We start from the raw sequence: 17,836 nt of genomic DNA, 5'->3' as shown, positions 1-17,836 counted from the left end.
ATCCATCCTCCGTTAAGAATTTTTATTTCACCCAATCTTCCTTTTCCATGTTAACAGTGGCAGCTTCCACAGCTACTATATATATATACAAGGCAACGAGAACAAATTTTACGAGCAATCTAATTAGCCTATATCCATGGCACCTTCAAAAGTGAGCGTTAAGCTTCTTATAGAAACGAAGGGTAGGAAAGTACTATTTGCCGAAGCTGGCAAAGACTTCGTAGATTTTCTCTTCTACCTTCTTTCTTTGCCTCTTGGCTCTGTCGTTAAGCTCGTAAGAGAGGAAAGCATGTGTGGTTGCCTTAGTGACCTTTATGAAAGCATTGAAAATCTGAATGAAGCATATGTTCAGGAAAATCAAAACAAGAAGTCGGTGTTGAATCCAACGTCTCAATTGCGTGTCAGCGGAATCCCTCTCTTGCTATCTGATCATCGTGAATCAACCACTCGAGAGTTTTACACATGTCCTAGCTCTCGTGGAGTTGGTCCTAACTTTCATGGAGGTGGTCATAACTATATGTCTGATGTTAAAAACATGACTTGTCCTAGTTGCCAAGCAAAAATGACCAATGTGTGGTCTTATGTTTCTCCGACAGCTGCGAGCACGGGGACGGTGGCTGAGGGTGGTGGCTTTGTAAAAGGGGTAGTGACTTACATGATAATGGATAATCTGGAGGTGACGCCTATGTCTACTATTTCTTCTCTTACTTTATTAAATAAGTTCAAAGTTAAGGATGTGGGAGCTCTTGAGGAAAAGGTTGTTAATTTGGGTGCGGATGAGGTATGTCAATCCTTATTGTCTAGTTCTAAAAACAAAAATCATTCTCAGACTAGGAGCGGGTGCTCACATTTTCTAAAATGCGGATTTAAGGTTCTATTGTCAAATGTCCTACACATTAATTGTAAGTTGTTGAAAAATTATTTTACAACAGTGTGAAAGTATTTGATAATGGTATGAAATTTCAAACGCATATTTAACAAAAAAACCGGGCACTCGTGTTAGAGAAGGACTACTAAAAACAATAAATAAAATATGTAATTTGAGTCTGTGTATTTACTCTGTTTTGTTGTTATAATGTCAGGTCTTGAAGCTGCTGAAGGCGTCTTTGGAATGCAAGACTGTTCTCTCAACTGTTTTCCTTGGGAATTGAAATTGGAATCGTCGATTTGGGAGAATCTGTGGTAGCATATGTACTGAGTTTTTACGACATATAAATAAGAAATGTTTCTTTCAAACTGGCATGTGGTGGAAATAATAATATCGTAATATTTCATCAACAGTTTTGAAAACGATCATCCTTTTGTCAAGGCTACGGTTATGTACTGATTATTCTCCGATCACAAGCAGCAATAGAAGTAGGCTACATAAGTTTAAAAGCCAAATTGGAATATCTGTTAAGTACCATTGTGCATTCTATAATATTGTGGCCAAATATGTATCCGTTTTCAGTCAAGTTCCTATTGGACTGAATCGAGCGATCCAAAATTTCTCTCACAGCATGCATGAGGCCATTGAGGACCGTCAAATAGAATGGGGATTTTGAATGATGTCCTCTTGTTCAATGCAGAAGTCATTCAACTGCACAAATCCTTCTATCAAGATTTAAAATCTTGTAACTCTGTAATCTCAAGGGGAAAATCGTTAATTACTGATAGAATCTTTCTTTTTCTAGTGAATTTGTTAATGCTGCTTTTCTTAATGAATCTCGCTGAGCCTTAACTTATTTAATTATCCCAATAAAAAGATTAATAATAAATAAAGATAATTTGACTAATATTTTAATGAAGAAATTTTGAATAAAGTGTGTATTGGAAATGGTATGGTAAACAACCAAGCAATTTTTGATAGCTGGGGACATTGTAAAAACTGATTGGCCGATTACATCTTGTTCATGGTGAGAACAGTTTGATTAAACGATTTGCTATCTATAATTTTTTTTTTCTATGTTCTATTAATATATTCGAAAACAATAATGCTTCTGTAAAGGCCAAGGTTTTATGTAACAATGCTGAGGATCCTTGGGTTCATTGTATCGTTTGTATTATACACTTCTTGCAATGGGATATAGCTTAAATTAGAGTCTATTTGAAGATGCTGAAGGAATCTTTGGAAGGTAAGACTATTTTAACAAGTGTTTTTATAAGGAATTAATATCAGTATCAGAGAATTAATAGATGTGACCATTTTAAGACTTCAATCTCATTCATTTCCTACGTATATACATACATAGAAGGTATAAAATTATTTTATCTAATTAAAATCCATAAATATTGGCAGCAATTTTATTGTTCAGTTGAAACACACTGAGGTGGTTATTAAAAAAAAAAGTTATAGAAAAGATTAGGGTCTTAAGTAAAATTTTTTAATTTTTCACAATTTAATCCTCATTAGTTCACAGCTCTTTATTTTGGCTTCCTAAGTTTGAATTTTCTTCTTAGTTATGAACCAAAATCTTGGTTCTAGCATACGGAAATGAATATTAAATGTATTAAGTCAGGAAAAAGAAAGTGACTTGAATTTTATTCACACTCATTTGGTTTTGCTATAAATATTTTACTTAATGAATACAATTATTATAAGCTATGAACAATTCCTAGACGCAGGGGGTTTGCTGTAGAGACTAGAGAAATACTTGTCCGAAAAAGATAGTGCTTCCCAGGACCATCGTGGACAAGGAATTCAGAATCCTTTCTCCGACACGGTATCGTGTCCATATAAACGCCACCCTATTCCCTTCCCCTTCACTCATCGTCATCAGTTGCCAACAAATCTCTCTGTCTCTGTGTGTGTGTGTGTGTCTCTCTCTCTCTCTCAAAATTCTTGTCAAAAACGATGTCGTCGTCGTCGGACAATACTGGCAAGAAGATGATAATTCTGAAGAGTTCGGATGGGGAGGCGTTCGAGGTGGAGTAGGCCGTGATGCTGGAGTCGCAGACGATCAAGCACATGGTGGAGGACGGCTGTGCGGACAGCGTGATCCCGCTGCTGAACGTGAGGGGCACCATTCTCTCGATGGTGATAGAGTACTTGAAGAAGCACGTGGAGGCCAAGACGACGGAGGATGATCTCAAGAACTGGGACGTTGACTTTGCGAAGCTTGGGCAAGATACGCTCTTTGACCTACTAATGGCGGCCAACTACCTGGACATCAAGAGCTTGCTGGACTTGCTCTGCCAAACTGTCGCGGACATGATCAAGGGCAAGTCTCCTGAAGAGATCCGGCAGACCTTCCGCATCCAGGATGACTTCACTCCTGAGGAAGAAGAAGAGATTCGGACGGAGACCCCACGGGCTTTCTAGTGATTTCAAGGATATAATGATAAGAGTGAATGGTCTTTGATGTTAATCTTTATGTGCGAACACCGTCCTGTCTTTCCTTAATTTTCTAGTCAATTTATTGGTCAGCGCACTCACTCGAATGACAACTTTTTGATTAAACGGTTTGTTATCAATAATGTCTCCAATTTCAATAAAATTATTATTTTTTTCTCTTTTTTCTATCTTCTATTAATAATAACTCTGAGAACAGTAATGCTTACAATTCCATATGCAGCATGCATACGACAATGAAAATAATATTTGATCTACAGGATGGTTAAATCTTTAAGTCTAACAAAATGATGTCGAAATTGTGGTTCATTGTATTATTTAGAATATTGAATATGAAGGTTCAGTGGTCCTTGCCTTCTTGCTCCATCTGTATGATCATCAATACATCAAACACAGGCAACTATTCCTCTCCCATATTAACATTGGCAGCTTCAAAAGCTACTGTAAACACATAGACCATATATACATGAACAAATTTTACCAGAAATCTAACTAGACTATAGCCATGGCAGCTTCTAAAGTGAGCGTTAAGCTTCTTATAGACACAAAGGGTCGAAAACTGTATTTGCTGAAGCTGGCAAAGACTTTTGCATATTTTCTCTTCTACCTTCTTTCTTTGCCTGTTGACAGTGTTTTGAGCAATTGACATTGGAAATTTGGAATCATTGATTTGCAAGAGCTAGAAGAAACTCCTTAGCATATTCATATAATTTATGGGAACTTGATCTAGTGCGCGCCACATTGGACGACACAGTGAGCACCCTAAGGCCCAATGACCCCCATTTACAACTCGCCATGTGTACGATGATGCACACTAGATCAGATCTCATAATTTATGACAGCCATCTATACTGAGTTTTCCCTATAAATATACTCATTGTGAAACAAGTACTGTTCCTAACCTGTATGTGGTGGAAATAATAAAGCTGTACTTCAAATTTCTACTTGGTAACAGCTTCGGATGGTAACATTTTGATATATCTTATCTTCTCCATCTATGATCATCTTGTATTTTGGTCTGTACCATTGACTAGCTACAGAATATTGAAAGGTATGGTATGTCATATGTAATGATGTCTTGTTCAGTGCAGAAGTCATCCCATTACATGAAATTTTATGTGAAGATTCTAATTTTCGAACTCTGTAATCACAGGAGGAAAATTATCTACTAAAAAACTTTTTAGACCATACAATCACCACAATAAAGATATCAAAATCATACCTTTCATATTTTGAAAACAAAGGTATAAACAATGGTAAAGGGAATCTAAAAGCATAAAAACCTAATAAGCTATGGTGCTTCCTTTGTTCATCTGCAGAATGTTTGTCATCATCTGCTCTGCTGCTTCTCCTTCATCAGTAGGTATCTTCTTCAACCATAACAGATAGAAAGTTGTTTTATCCCTTGAATATTAAGATGGGAAAAGGAACCAAAAAAAAAAAAAAAGCCAGTAGAGTCAAGAAATCCGAGGGAAGATTTCTAATTCAACAATAATAGGGCACATCATGTCATTACCAAATTATCAACCACCAATCATGTCAAATCCAAGGGAAATTTCAACCTCAATTTAGGGTCAAGATGTTAAATCCTAATTTGAAAGCAAATTTCAAAGACTATACTAATGAATTGGTAATGAATTTGGATATCATCAATACATGATTACCATTCCCACTAGCAAATAACAGAGTTATTATCATGGGTGCACAAAATTGTTCTCCGCTAAACTACTTGAAACATAGAAATTATTTTAAGCTCACTCTGCTATCACTAGTAGGAGCACCATGACATAGGATATGATCAGGATTGAGGTCAAGCTGAATGAAATCACTAGTCCTTTATAAATATTGGCTGCCAAGCGAATGGTTGCCAAACAATTTACTGTTAGGCTTTCAAAATTAAGGAAAAACGCAACGTTTACCTGGAGGCTATGGAGAGTACTTGCTATCTAGCATCTACAAAATTCAATCACTAAAGAATATAACCCCAATAGCCCCTTGGAACTTCGTATACATAAATGTATGATCTATCTACCCACTACATACCCTGAATTCCCCTCAAACCAACAAATTCTGCAATAACAAAACTCAAGTTGGAAACCAAAGGCCTAACCTGATTTCACAAATGGTAATGTAATCGTTTTGCAGTGATAACACAAGGCATCTAACGCGCAAACAACATAGCTCAATACATAAACTGAAACATATACACATACCTCAAAGAGAAAATCAAACTTGAGATACCCAAATGAACCCCCTCGCAATCCTAACACTTCCGACTTAAAACCTCCTTCCATCCCCCGACTCTTCTCACACTATCCTGCACATTTTTTAATTTCATTTTTTCCTCATCCCCATGCATATTCAACGTCATTGTTGTAACGTCATCATACCACGAGCCGGGCAAACTATTCATCAGAACCACCGCTTGCAATTCATCCGGAACCCCAACTCCCTCCCGTTCCAAATCAATAGCCATCCCTATCATCTTCACAACGTGCATATTCGCCGACATGGCGGCGGTGCCTTCCCCCATCTTGTGACCCACATAGCGTTTGAGCAAAGAGATGCGCTTGGCCATGGAGGGTTTCGTGAAAAGCGAAGTCAGAGCGTCTAACAATGACTTGGCCGTCTCGTGGTCGTGGAACGACAAGAAGAGGCTGTCGTGAAGAGTGCCGAGAATGATGTGCCGAGCGGTCAGGTCGTCGTCGAGGAACTTCTGGTTGGCTTCCGGGTCGGATTCTTTGTCAGGTATGGGCTGTTCTAAAACGTACTTGACCTTGTTGTCGAAGAAGACGGCGTCCAGTTCGCGCCTCCAGAAGGAAAAGTTGGTGCCCTTGGGGTCGAGACGCCATCTCGATTTAAGTTCGGGGAGTAGCATTTCCGAGAGTGAGAGAGAGAAATCTGCCATCATCTTTGCTTCACAAAGAATCGCCGAGAAACAGTACTCGAGCAATGTTCAACTTTTGGTCACAAAACAACGGTATTTAATGCTCCTTTTTTTTTTTTTTTAAGAATTTTTTTCTTTTTTATTTATTAAATATATAATTCTTATAAACTTAATTATTTTATTTTTTAAAATTAATATATATACACACGCGCGCACACACGTATATGTTTTAAAACACTGATATAATCATAATACTAAGGATATTTAACAATTAAAGTTATGAGATTACTTTTGATGTTATCTATTATGACATTATTTAAATTTTTACCTTCTAAAGAAATATCTACTCCACCAAAGGATGTTGGGTCCTTCTATAGACTTGGTTGAATGATCAATTCTCTAGCGTTTGACACACTGTATTGTATTATGTTGTATTACATTATTTTAATGTTGGTGTATTATATTATGATGTATTGCATTAACACTGTATTATAATAATACTATATAATATTTGGTACTACACTGTACTGTATTAATTTTTAGTGATTAATTTAAATTAAAAGATTACATTAATATATTTAAATTGTATTAATATTTTATATTATTATTTATACTATTATTAATTTAAAATATTATTTATTGAAATTTATTCATATTTAAATATTTATTATTAGGTATAATAAATTATAAATTTATTAATAATTATAATGTAAAAATAAAAAAATATTTTATTAAATTAAAAATTATATTTATTTATTATTATTATTTTATTAATAAGCAAAAGCAAAAGTTAAAGCAAAGGAAAGTCAAAGCAAAAGCACGTGAAAAGTGAAAACGTTAGAGGACAAAAAAAAAAGTAAGCGGCAGTTGCCGCATTAGCTTAATTAGCTTAAACCCGATTTAGAGTTGGGTTTAGCTAATGCGGCGCCCAATAATGTAGTGTTGCTGTAGTCTTTTATCTACTAAACATGGGCCTGTATAAATTTAATGTAATGAGGAACTTTAATACATCAACCAAACACACCCTAAGTGCTATATCTGTCATACTAGTATGGAGCTGTTCCAGATCATTGATGTTTTTTAACTAAACAACCGATGTTTTGGCTCATTTTATTTTTTGCTTTATGATTGAAGAATTTTCCTAAACTATCCTATTATCTTTGAGATTGTCTCATAGAAATAAATGAAAATTTTATTTAAGAATCTATTTGAAAAATTATATCAAATGAATCTCATGAAACTATTGATCAAGGTACAACATATTACATAATATTATAATTAATATTTACAATCACATTACAATCACATAATTATTGGGACTGAGACTAATTTACATCAAATCTCCTCTCTAATATTAATTGGTATAACACTGCTAAGATTTTAACTCTCTTTAATATTCGAAGGATTTCAACTTTCACTCAATAGATGAGAAAGAAAATTTACTTTAACCTTACTTAAAGAAATTTAAATTAAACCCCCACAATACTTCTATGAGAATTCGAACCACTTCCCTCACAAGTGGCTCTAGCCACTGGGCCTTAGCCTATTGGCTGTTAACGATAAATTTTTTGATTGCTTAAATTTGGGTTGTTTTGCTGATCAGCTTGGTATCTTTGTTCATCTGTCCAACAAAGTTCAGTAAAAGCACTCGATACAATTTTTATTGTGAAAAGCAGAAATCATTCTTTCAACAAACAAAATTAAAATAGAATAAAAGATCTTTGCGCCGCCTTCAAAATTGATCTGAAGAATTTGATGGACAATGGACAATGGACAACCCTCTCGTTTGAACTTTGAAGATGAACAAAGGCACATAATATCACAAAACTAGTTAGTTGCAGGTTGTAGGTTCAACAAGGAATTTGCTGTATATACTTGTAAAGCCAATCAAAAAAATAAAAAGGAAAGACATCTTGTGCTCAAAATAAAAAGTTTCCAGCCTGAAAATCATTCTAACAGTTAAAGAAGCTTTTCCTGTTTGTTTACTCAGAAAGCAAAGGAAAAATACAGAGAAAATTATGTAGCTAGAATGAATCTAAAACCATCTTATTAATCTATATTTGGTTCAATATACAAAAGTATTTATACTACTCACTGGAACCTTCCATATAAAACAAACACGTGAACTCAATACAGCTCAGCTTAACAAACTTTTAGAGGGAAATAACTAAACAGAGCAACGCTTGAATAACAACTTGCTAACGGCTTGCCAGCGTGGCTGCTGACTCAGTATAATCGTACTCTTAACACTAACTAAGCAATATTTTTGGTAAAGTACTCAAAATATATTCCAAAGATGATCGAAGCACCATGTACCCTTGGTCTGGTTGTTCTCCTTCACCAATAGGCACCACCCTGAAACAAAAGAACATATAAAATAATATTCAGCACTTCAATAATGAAAATGAAATAAATATGGCAATAAAGTAGATCAAAAGCATATCAGATGCAACAAGTCTAATAACGTTATTCCGTAACAAGAGTATGGAAAGGTTAATTGGTGCCAGGATCTAAATCTGATATCATCAATACAGTAATGGCCAGAATCCATGGTCTGTTAAGCTTGCAATCATCGGCACTAAAATACATAAACATTATCAAAATGTGGTGGGATGATCACTACCATAAGTATATCGAGATAGAAGTATGGGCATGGTATAGTGAAACTTATCAATAAATCTAAACTTCCCTCCACGACTCTTCCATAACTCTTGAGAGTCCATATTTGCACAGTCTACCTACCCAGCTGGTACTTGATGATGATTACAATATTTAACACCTGAACCAATCCATCACAAACTAGATAAAATGACCCCAGAATGTCATAATTGATAAACCAGAACAAAGAATCTACTCGAGTCTAGGCTCTATCTGCACAACCCATACACGGCATTCAACATATCAAACACCACAATAGTCCTCCCAATCGTGTAAAATCACAAAAAAAATAATTAAAGGATCATAAATTACACATACATTTAACATCTATACCTCATAGCTAATTGGGACAATTAGATTTGCGATGGCCGAACTCTCCACAGCCATGACAGTTCCCTCTAAAGGATCCTCTTCTAGAACTCTTAGCACTTCTAGCACCATCATCATCGTCGTCATAATCCTCAGGACTTGCCTTACGATACTCTTTCCATCCTCCAATTGCTCTCACTTTATCCTCCACATCTTCCAAACTCAACTCCTTGGCATCCGAATCAATACTCACCACCATCCTCTCAACAGCATCCTCCCATGAATCCGGCAAATTGTTAATCAAAACAACAGCTTGAAACTCGTCCGGAATCTTAACCCCCTCCAACTCCAACTCCTTAGCCATAGCCCTCATATTCAAAACATGTTCCCTCACAGGCATGTCATCAAACATCTTGCGGCCCAGATACTGCCGCAGCAATATCATCCGCCTCGTCATCGAGGGTTGAGTGGAAGCAGAAGTTAGGGCATCTAACAAAGACTTGGCCGAGTCGTGACGTTCGTAGTGGTGCAGACGTGAGGAGTCATCGAGACGGAAAAGGATGATGCCCTGAGCTTTCGAGTCGTCGTCGATGTGGGCAAATGGGTCTTTTTCTTTGTCGGGGATGGGGTCGGTGAAGACGTACTTGAGTTTTTTGTCGGCGAGGACGAAGTCCAGTTTGTGCCTCCAAATGCGGAAGGCGGTGGCCATGCTGCCGAGCTCGAGACGACCTGTCGTTTTGAGCTCTGGGTATACTAGATCAGAGAGCGATCCACTTGCCATTGTCGCAGCGTGCTCAAATTTTTTGGTTCCGTGATGGCGTGATCAGTTAGAGAGAGGAGGAAATGAGCGAGAGGCTATGAGTGCCATTACCCAATTTTATTAATGAGAAATATGGATGACAAAAATTCCCAGGGACGGGTACTCTCGGATTTTTTTCCATTCGAAGTGGGTATGAACATAATTTCACATTTAATTTTTTATTTAGAAAAGAGGTTTAGAAATTTTTTTACCTAATTTTTTATTTAGGGAGAGGCCGAAGATGAGGTGGAATCCCTATCCCCTACTCATTTTTTTATTTTAATTTTTTAAAATTACTAGTAAATAAATAATAAAATTTAAATTATAAATATTGATAAAAATAAAAAATATCAAAATATTTATATTATTAAATTTTTAAGCCTAATTAATTAATTAAAGTCCTAAATTTTTATTTAGGACATTAAAAAGATCGAATAGATTCTATTAGTCCAAAATTTTTTAATTTTAATATTCTTTAAATATTTTAAACTTAAATCTATTTTTTATTTATTTTTAGATGTTATAATTGCCCACAGCGAATCACAATTTTAATATCTAATCCAATCTAATCTAATATTTGCTCTTGATTTGCTCCGATTTAACTATTGTGTTGTAAAAGAAATAGTCCACATTTATAAAATGTCCATGCCACCATTGAAAAATTTAATTTTGAATCTAAATTCGATTTTATTTGTAACAATTTTGTATTAGACTATTAATTTATTCATGATAGTTTGTAAAAGAAATTTGTATCCCTTGCATGCTGCATTACTTACTAATTTAATATATGTGACTTTTGTAATAGATATTAATGTAAGATATATTTTGAACTTTACTTTTATTTGAATTTTTTATTTTAATATGAATAACTCAAAATCAAAAAAAAAATATTAGTTATTCGATGATCGGGGATCCTCAGGGATTCCCTGTTATTATTCGGAGAGAGGATGTGAATTTTTTCAAGCAATTCTAACGGGGACGGGGAGGGGACGAGGACACACACAAAATATCGGGATGAATACAGGGAGATTGATCCCCTCCCCTCCCCTCCCCATTGCCATCCCTAATGAGAAAGGACTTAAGTGTCGCAGAAGCAAAACTCGTAGGTTTCATCCTAAATTTATAGACCTATGTGTCAAAATTGTAATTTTTCTAAAGTCAAGTGCGTTGACCATAAAAAACTACCGCCCAACAGGCTTGCAGCCAGCAGCAGCATTCTAACTTTGCTTATAAATCTCTAACCTCCCTCAATGTAATATATGCGGAATAATAATACAGATTGAAAGTGACACACAGAAGCACAAGGCATGGCAACCCCAAAGGTAACTCTGAAGCTTCTAATCAACAAAATGGAACGCAAGGTCGTTTTCGCAGAAGCCAACAAAGACTTCGTAGATTTCCTCTTCTACATACTCTCATTGCCCGTCGGCTCAATCGTTAAGCTATTGGAAAACAAAACGACGACGACGGGCTGTCTTGGTGATCTTTATCAGAGCATTGAAGCTCTGAGTGAAACCTACATGCAGCCAAACCAAGACAAGAACTCGGTGCTGAATCCCAAATTTCCCAAATCCCTCACTGAAATTCCTCTTTTGCTGCCTGATAACAATAGCTATGAATCGAAGCCTCTGAAATTTTTCACGTGCTCTAGGATTGAAAGTACCTTCAGTGGTTATAGTCGTCACTTGTATCTGGCTGATAATCCGTTCAGTTCCTGTCCTATTTGCCGGCAGACCATGAGTAGTGAGATGACTTTTGTTTCTCAAGTGGCGAGCACAAGCACGGCGGCTGCGGTGGCTACTAAGAGAGGGTTTGTTAAAGATATGGTCACTTACATGGTGATGGATAATTTAGAGGTGATGCCCATGTCTACTATTTCATGCATCGCTTGGCTCAACAAGTTTAATGTTGGGGATTTGGGTTCGCTTGAGGAGAAAGTTGTCAATTTTGGCCTTGATGAGGTAATTTGATCATCATTTTCCATTTGTATTTTTTTCCTTTTTTTTTTGGTGGATAATGGGTTTAGTTATCTGATTTTTTTTTTAATTTCTTCGTGGGAATTGGTTAGGGTTTGAAGCTGCTTAAGGCATCTATGGAATGCAAGAATGTTTTGACAAGTGTTTTCCTTGGGAACAAGGGAGCTTGAGATTTCAAGACAGTAACTTTCTTTGAACTGCTTTGGATGGTATATATTTCTAGTATGCTCTGTATTATTCTGTTCTGTTATTACATCTAGTTTTTTAAAATGAATAAAAAATTGTGTAGTGTTGTTTTTAGTGCTCTGTTTGTCATAAAAGTTGCCGCCGGCAGCTGAGCTGATCGGTGTTCTGTTACTTTGATCAATGCTCAACAAATTGAATGTAAAGGACGTGGGAGTGCTTTAGGAGCATCGATGGGATGAGAGGCTTGTGTATGACCTAAAAGTTGTGAATGTTTTAAGTGTGTATGTGATGTTATGGCGACACTATGGAGTCCTTAATGAATGCAGATGTCGAACTCATGTTTCCTATTTACTTTCATGATTGGTTTTTTTCAATTGTGCATGTAGCAAGATTTTATTCGCGATAAGAGTCTTACTTTTTGTTAGGTAATTTCATTATCGAACATTAGGTGATGAATTCATTTTTTTTAAAAAAATTTTTTTGGTGTCGTGCTCTGAAGGATGCTTAAAACTTCAGACTTTCATCATTTAGCATGTTGAGTCCTTGGCTAATTTCAGAGAATTCAGTGGGGATCAGGTAATGATCTTACTTTCACCGTGCAGCAGTTTACAGAGTGAATTCTAGATGCATTTGCAGTAACGCTCAAGATGAGAGAAGGTTAAGAAATAAGAATTCTAACTTTGAAGGTTCAGCAATAAATCAAAATGAATTTTGGCTATTAATTAGCAAAACCAGCATGGCTGTCGAATTGACTTTGTGATGTATTTTTCTCAATATCAAACATTAAATCTAGTCTATTTTCCTTAAAAAAATTATTGACATTTGAAGTTGCTTCATTTATTATTATTTTTTTCTAAAGAAAAATTTGGAGGTTTTTAACTTCTAGCAGGATACTAGGAGTATGAGTCCCTCTCTCTCTAAATATTCTTTAATAAATCCAGATTTCTCACAATAACTTGAGAATTTTGGATCATTTTAACTATTTGAGTGAATCTAGGCCTGAACATTGGTAACATTTTCTCTACTTCATGCAAACTAGAACAATTAGCCGTGGCAGCCTCCAAACTGAGTTTGAAGCTTCTTATTGACACGAAGGTTCAGAAAGCGCTTTTTGCAGAAGCTGGCAAAGACTCTGTAGATCTCCTTCCCTAGATTTTCTCACTGCCCATTGGCTTTATCAGTTTATCGTTAAGCTTGTGAAGAACAAACACTTGATGATGTTTATCAAAGCATTGCAAATTAAACTATACCAATATATTTATTCGGAGTAAAGAGAGTCTGGTGACCAGCTTAATTAATATTACTGTATTTTACAGCTTAGCAATGTCTCCGTAGGCTTTCCGAAGTCCTCAAGCTGCTGCTTTAGATTTTGTTCAAGGTGTGGTTTTGTACGTTCTGTTGGATAATTCGGAAATGATGCCTGTGTCTTATGCATACTATGTCTTCTATTACTTTGCTCAACAAATTGAATATTAAGGATGTGGGCGTGTTTTTACGAGAAAGCATATGTTGAATCAACTCGTATTGTTTCCAGATTACTTTCATGATGGGTTAATTTTAGCTGTGCACTCTGGAAAGATTTTATTCAAGAGACAAGTCATACTTTCTATAAAGTAATTGCATCATCGAACCTTTGGGTGATGAATTTCTTTTTCTTTTTTCTTCATTTTGGTGTCGAGGTCTAAAGGATATGCTTAAGACTTAAGACTCTCCCTTTTTGAAACTGACTGAGAAAAAACGCCCACGAAGAAAAAAACATAGTTAAAGTGTTCTTTCTTAAAAGATTTAGCAAAATCAGTAACAATTCAGCAATTAATTAAAATGAATTTTGGCAATTAATTTGCAAAATCAGAATCCATGTCAGCTTCACACATTCCTCCAGAATTGGCAGACAATATTTAGTTATCATATTTTAATTTGCCTTTTTATTTAATGCTCCATCATTTTGATATTTTGAACTCCTTTGGGGTGGGATTGCAATTATTTCAAGTGTGCTCTTTATTGTTTTTTTTAATTGTTCTTTTAGTAAATCTAATAAGTAAAAATAATTTAGTATCACACTTCTTGGTGTTTTAGCAAAAAATGAAGGAACACTTGAAAACGCAAAATTATGACACTCTTTGATATTAATTTACAATGGTTAATAGTTGTGCTACCATTCACGATTTGTTAATTATAATAATTTTATATTTAAAACTTAAAAGTTCAGATCATGAGAAAATCTGTTTTGGTTGGATAATATTCCATTACCAAGATTTAATTCAAACTCCGCTAACAAACATAATATACAAACAATGAAACAAAATCGGGAAAAGAACCTGGTAGTCACACATCAATGTTGAAGAACAGTATGTATGATGGTCCAATTATTAGGTTGTTCCACGAAATAAATTGGAAAAATGGAAGCAGGGTTCGGGAAATTAAAATAAACACGATTTTGATATTCAGTGAATTAATTAAAACTGTGTTCCGTTAAAACAAGGTGACTTGCAAAAGAAGCTTTGTTTTGGAAATTCTTGGTGTTCTTTTTCGATAAGCAAGCTGACGCAGAACAAAAGCAACAAAAGCAAGAGTCGGCGAAATCAATCAAAGTAAAAGACAGCAATCGATCGACAAAAGCAAGACAAAGGAAGACAAAGGAAGCAATGGTAACAAATAAAATAAAGTGAAACAAAAAAGAAAGGCAGGACAAATCACCGGAAGCCAGCACAATAGGCAATCACAAAAGTCATAAAAAGAACGCCGTAACAGTCACTTTCTTAGCAGCTTTCGTACGTTGTTAAGGTAAAAATTTGCAAATCACGTTTCGATTAAAAGCATTTCAATAATTTTGTAAAACAGTACCGCCCGCACAGAAAGCCTCCCAAAAGCTAAATGGAACAAAATAATTACAAGGCCCAGTGCCCACGTTATATATCCATCTTTCGGCCGTCCATTACTAGTGCATGCCCGCACTTTGTTTTACTCTCGGAAAGTGACTTTAATTAGGAAGCACTTTCGCATCCTAACGAGAGTAAGTAATCCACGTATAATATGCAAGTGATATTTAATTAATTGTCTATTTGTTTTTCTTCAGAAACGTCAACCATGGCAATGGCAACAACATCAACATCAAATACTGAAACAACGAAGGTGAAATTGAAGTTAATGATTGATAAACGAGCAAACAAGGTCTTGTTTGCCGAAGCTAAGATTTTGTGAATATCCTGTTCAATGTCCTTTACATGCCACTTGGTAGTGTCGCCAGGCTCGTCATGGATGCTGGTTCAAGTGGCTGCACGGGAAACATATACAAGAGTCTTGAAAACCTGACTGATGATCATCCAATAAACCACCAAACCAAAACTGAGCTCTTGAAACCCCTTCTAAAATGGGGGAAAGCGTCTCTGCTCTTGCAGCCCCAAGCTTGTCCGCGACCTGGACCTGTGGAGAGAAAGTTGTACGGTTGTGGAAACAATCACTTGTATGTGACAACTCAAGTTAACACCAGGTGTCCCCAATGTTCTCATCCTCAGACTCATGAAAAGATGACGAAATTGAACATAGCTTCGCAGATTGTGCAGAAATCTGTTTTTTACATGGTAACTGATGATTTATCAGTGACACCAGCGTCAGTAATATCTGCTACTGGCCTGCTACAGGGCAAAATCAAGGATATTGGTGCCCTGGAGGAGAGAGTTGTCGATATTGGCCCGGATGAGGTAAGGAGTTAGTCTCTGGTATCTTTTACTCGATTGAATTTTGACTTCATTATCTCAACTTTTCAATTTGAAAGCATAAGCTACGTACTAATGTATCTATTTTGGGCTAAATAAAGATTGGTTTTCATACCTCTCAGGTTTTGGAGCTGTTGAATGCTTCAATGCAAACAAATGAACCTTCTTCCTTCGTTATGAAGAAAAAGTTTTTGGGTTGAAAATGATATGACTCATAAAAACAACTGTGGTGTCATGATAGCTATAAGTTGTCATTATATATCCGTTAGGTTTGTTCATAATAAACCTAGTACATATTTCGTGTTTGTGCATTGTTCTTGACGTTACAAAAGTATGTGATGAATTAATGATGTTAATATATTATGCTTAAACTTTATTTATTTTTTCACTTTCTGAGAAGATGATGGGGTCAATTGAGCGTAACACGATCATTTTCCAGTTCTTTACTCATACTCTAATCAATGAACACGTAGATTTCCGGTTTTTAATTGCTCGTTTCCACTTTTCTTAAACATCGTAAATTACTAGAACTCCCAGAGGGAACCCAACATTGGCAGTCGGCAAAAATCTTCCTCATCCATGGTGATTAGTCTTGATAGCTTGTAAATTAGGCTGTGAAAACATTCTAATAATTATCATTAGAAAGACCAAATTGCTAAACTGTGTTCGATATTATGGAACAATTATAATTTGTAAATATCACTCTCTACAGCTTCGAAAATAAATCACCGATGGTCAAGTTATACATTGCTAATGGAACTAGTGGAGTCAAGTATTGGGAAAATTACATACGGCTCCTTTCCTAAGTTACGGATTTAGGAAAGCGTGGACCCTTTTTAGTTTTTAGTTCTTATTTATTTATTTATTTATTTATTTCTTTACAACAACTAATTAATATGAATATATGATGATGAAAACAGGATTTTGATATTCAGTGATGATCACGAATGACATTAAAATTGTAAAACAAGGAGAATTCTAAAAGGTTCATCTGTTTTCGAAATAAGCTTTAATTATGAATTAATTCTTGGTGGTTCCTCTTGACAAAGAGATTCATAACTAGAATAATTCAATACACATTTAATTCATTAATATGATCAAATTTATATCTAGGATCAAATTATTATCCAATCTGGACAATCAATTGAACCAATGCAGATGAGATCTCTTCGATTGGATGAGGAAATTACTTTTTGACCATTTAATGATATGCGATCCACTATTTCTCAAATATAAAAGGCGAAATGCGGTGTAATTGAAAGTATATGGCAAGGAAGAAGGTTGTTGGGAATTCAAAAATCCCATCAGAAGATTGTAGATTCATACAGAGTTCTGACATATAGAGTATATGTATATAAACACATATATATACGCGTAAGTTTTATATAGTTCTGTTTGCAAGTGTCCATGCATGATTAGCATCATGTGGGATCAATTACTATGAAGAAGAAGAATAATTTACTTTGTGTTATTATTATTATATTATAATTAATAAAAACTATAGTCTCTCTCTCTGTTTTTTTTTTTTCAATATTCTTTAATAAATCCAGATTTCTCATAATATCTTGAGAATTTTTTATCATTTTAAGTATTTGAGTGAATCTACGCCTGAATATTGGTAACAATTTCTCTACTACATACAACCTAGAACAATTAGCCATGGCAGCCTCCAAACTGAGTTTGAAGCTTCTTATAGGTTCAGAAATCGCTTTTCGCAGAAGCTGGCAAAGACTTTGTAGATTTCCTTTTCTAGATTTTCTCACTGCCCATTGGCTCTATAGTTAAGCTTGTGAAGAACAAGCACTTGATCCTACATGCAATCAAACCAAAACAAGAACTTAGTGCTAATCCCAAATCTCCAATATGTCCCACTGAAATCACTCTTTTGCTTTCTGATGATAAAAATGTTGTACCAAATGCTAGGAAATTTTGCACGTGCTCTAATGTTGGTTATAGTCGTCACTTTCATGCTGC

The 17,836-nt window shown here is 35.4% G+C and overlaps 3 protein-coding genes and 1 pseudogene across 3 annotated transcripts; 3 read left to right on the top strand and 1 right to left on the bottom strand.

Moving 5' to 3' along the window:
* Positions 1 to 136: 136 nt before the first annotated feature.
* On the top strand, positions 137 to 1,151 carry LOC18045090. Its single transcript, XM_006436034.1, has 2 exons — positions 137 to 781; positions 1,083 to 1,151. The coding sequence occupies exons 1-2, from the start codon at positions 137 to 139 to the stop codon at positions 1,149 to 1,151; spliced, it is 714 nt and encodes a 237-aa protein (XP_006436097.1).
* A 1,682-nt stretch (positions 1,152 to 2,833) lies between these two features.
* On the top strand, positions 2,834 to 3,301 carry LOC18045089 (annotated as a pseudogene).
* Positions 3,302 to 4,543: 1,242 nt separating this feature from the next.
* On the bottom strand, positions 4,544 to 6,270 carry LOC18045088. Its single transcript, XM_006436032.2, has 2 exons — positions 5,545 to 6,270; positions 4,544 to 4,735 (listed from the first exon to the last, which is right to left on the bottom strand). The coding sequence occupies exon 1, from the start codon at positions 6,240 to 6,242 to the stop codon at positions 5,595 to 5,597; it is 648 nt and encodes a 215-aa protein (XP_006436095.2). The 5' UTR covers positions 6,243 to 6,270; the 3' UTR covers positions 4,544 to 4,735; positions 5,545 to 5,594.
* A 4,935-nt stretch (positions 6,271 to 11,205) lies between these two features.
* Positions 11,206 to 12,472, top strand: LOC18045086. Its single transcript, XM_006436027.2, has 2 exons — positions 11,206 to 11,945; positions 12,053 to 12,472. Exons 1-2 carry the CDS (start codon positions 11,292 to 11,294, stop codon positions 12,128 to 12,130), a joined length of 732 nt encoding a protein of 243 aa, XP_006436090.1. The 5' UTR covers positions 11,206 to 11,291; the 3' UTR covers positions 12,131 to 12,472.
* The last annotated feature ends 5,364 nt before the right edge of the window (positions 12,473 to 17,836 follow it).

Source organism: Citrus clementina, unplaced genomic scaffold (assembly GCF_000493195.1).
Source record: "Citrus clementina cultivar Clemenules unplaced genomic scaffold, Citrus_clementina_v1.0 scaffold_4, whole genome shotgun sequence".
Classification (NCBI taxonomy): domain Eukaryota; kingdom Viridiplantae; phylum Streptophyta; class Magnoliopsida; order Sapindales; family Rutaceae; genus Citrus; species Citrus x clementina.
The sequence above is the reverse complement of the archived record's forward strand: the minus strand, read 5'-3'. Positions and strand labels throughout refer to the sequence as shown.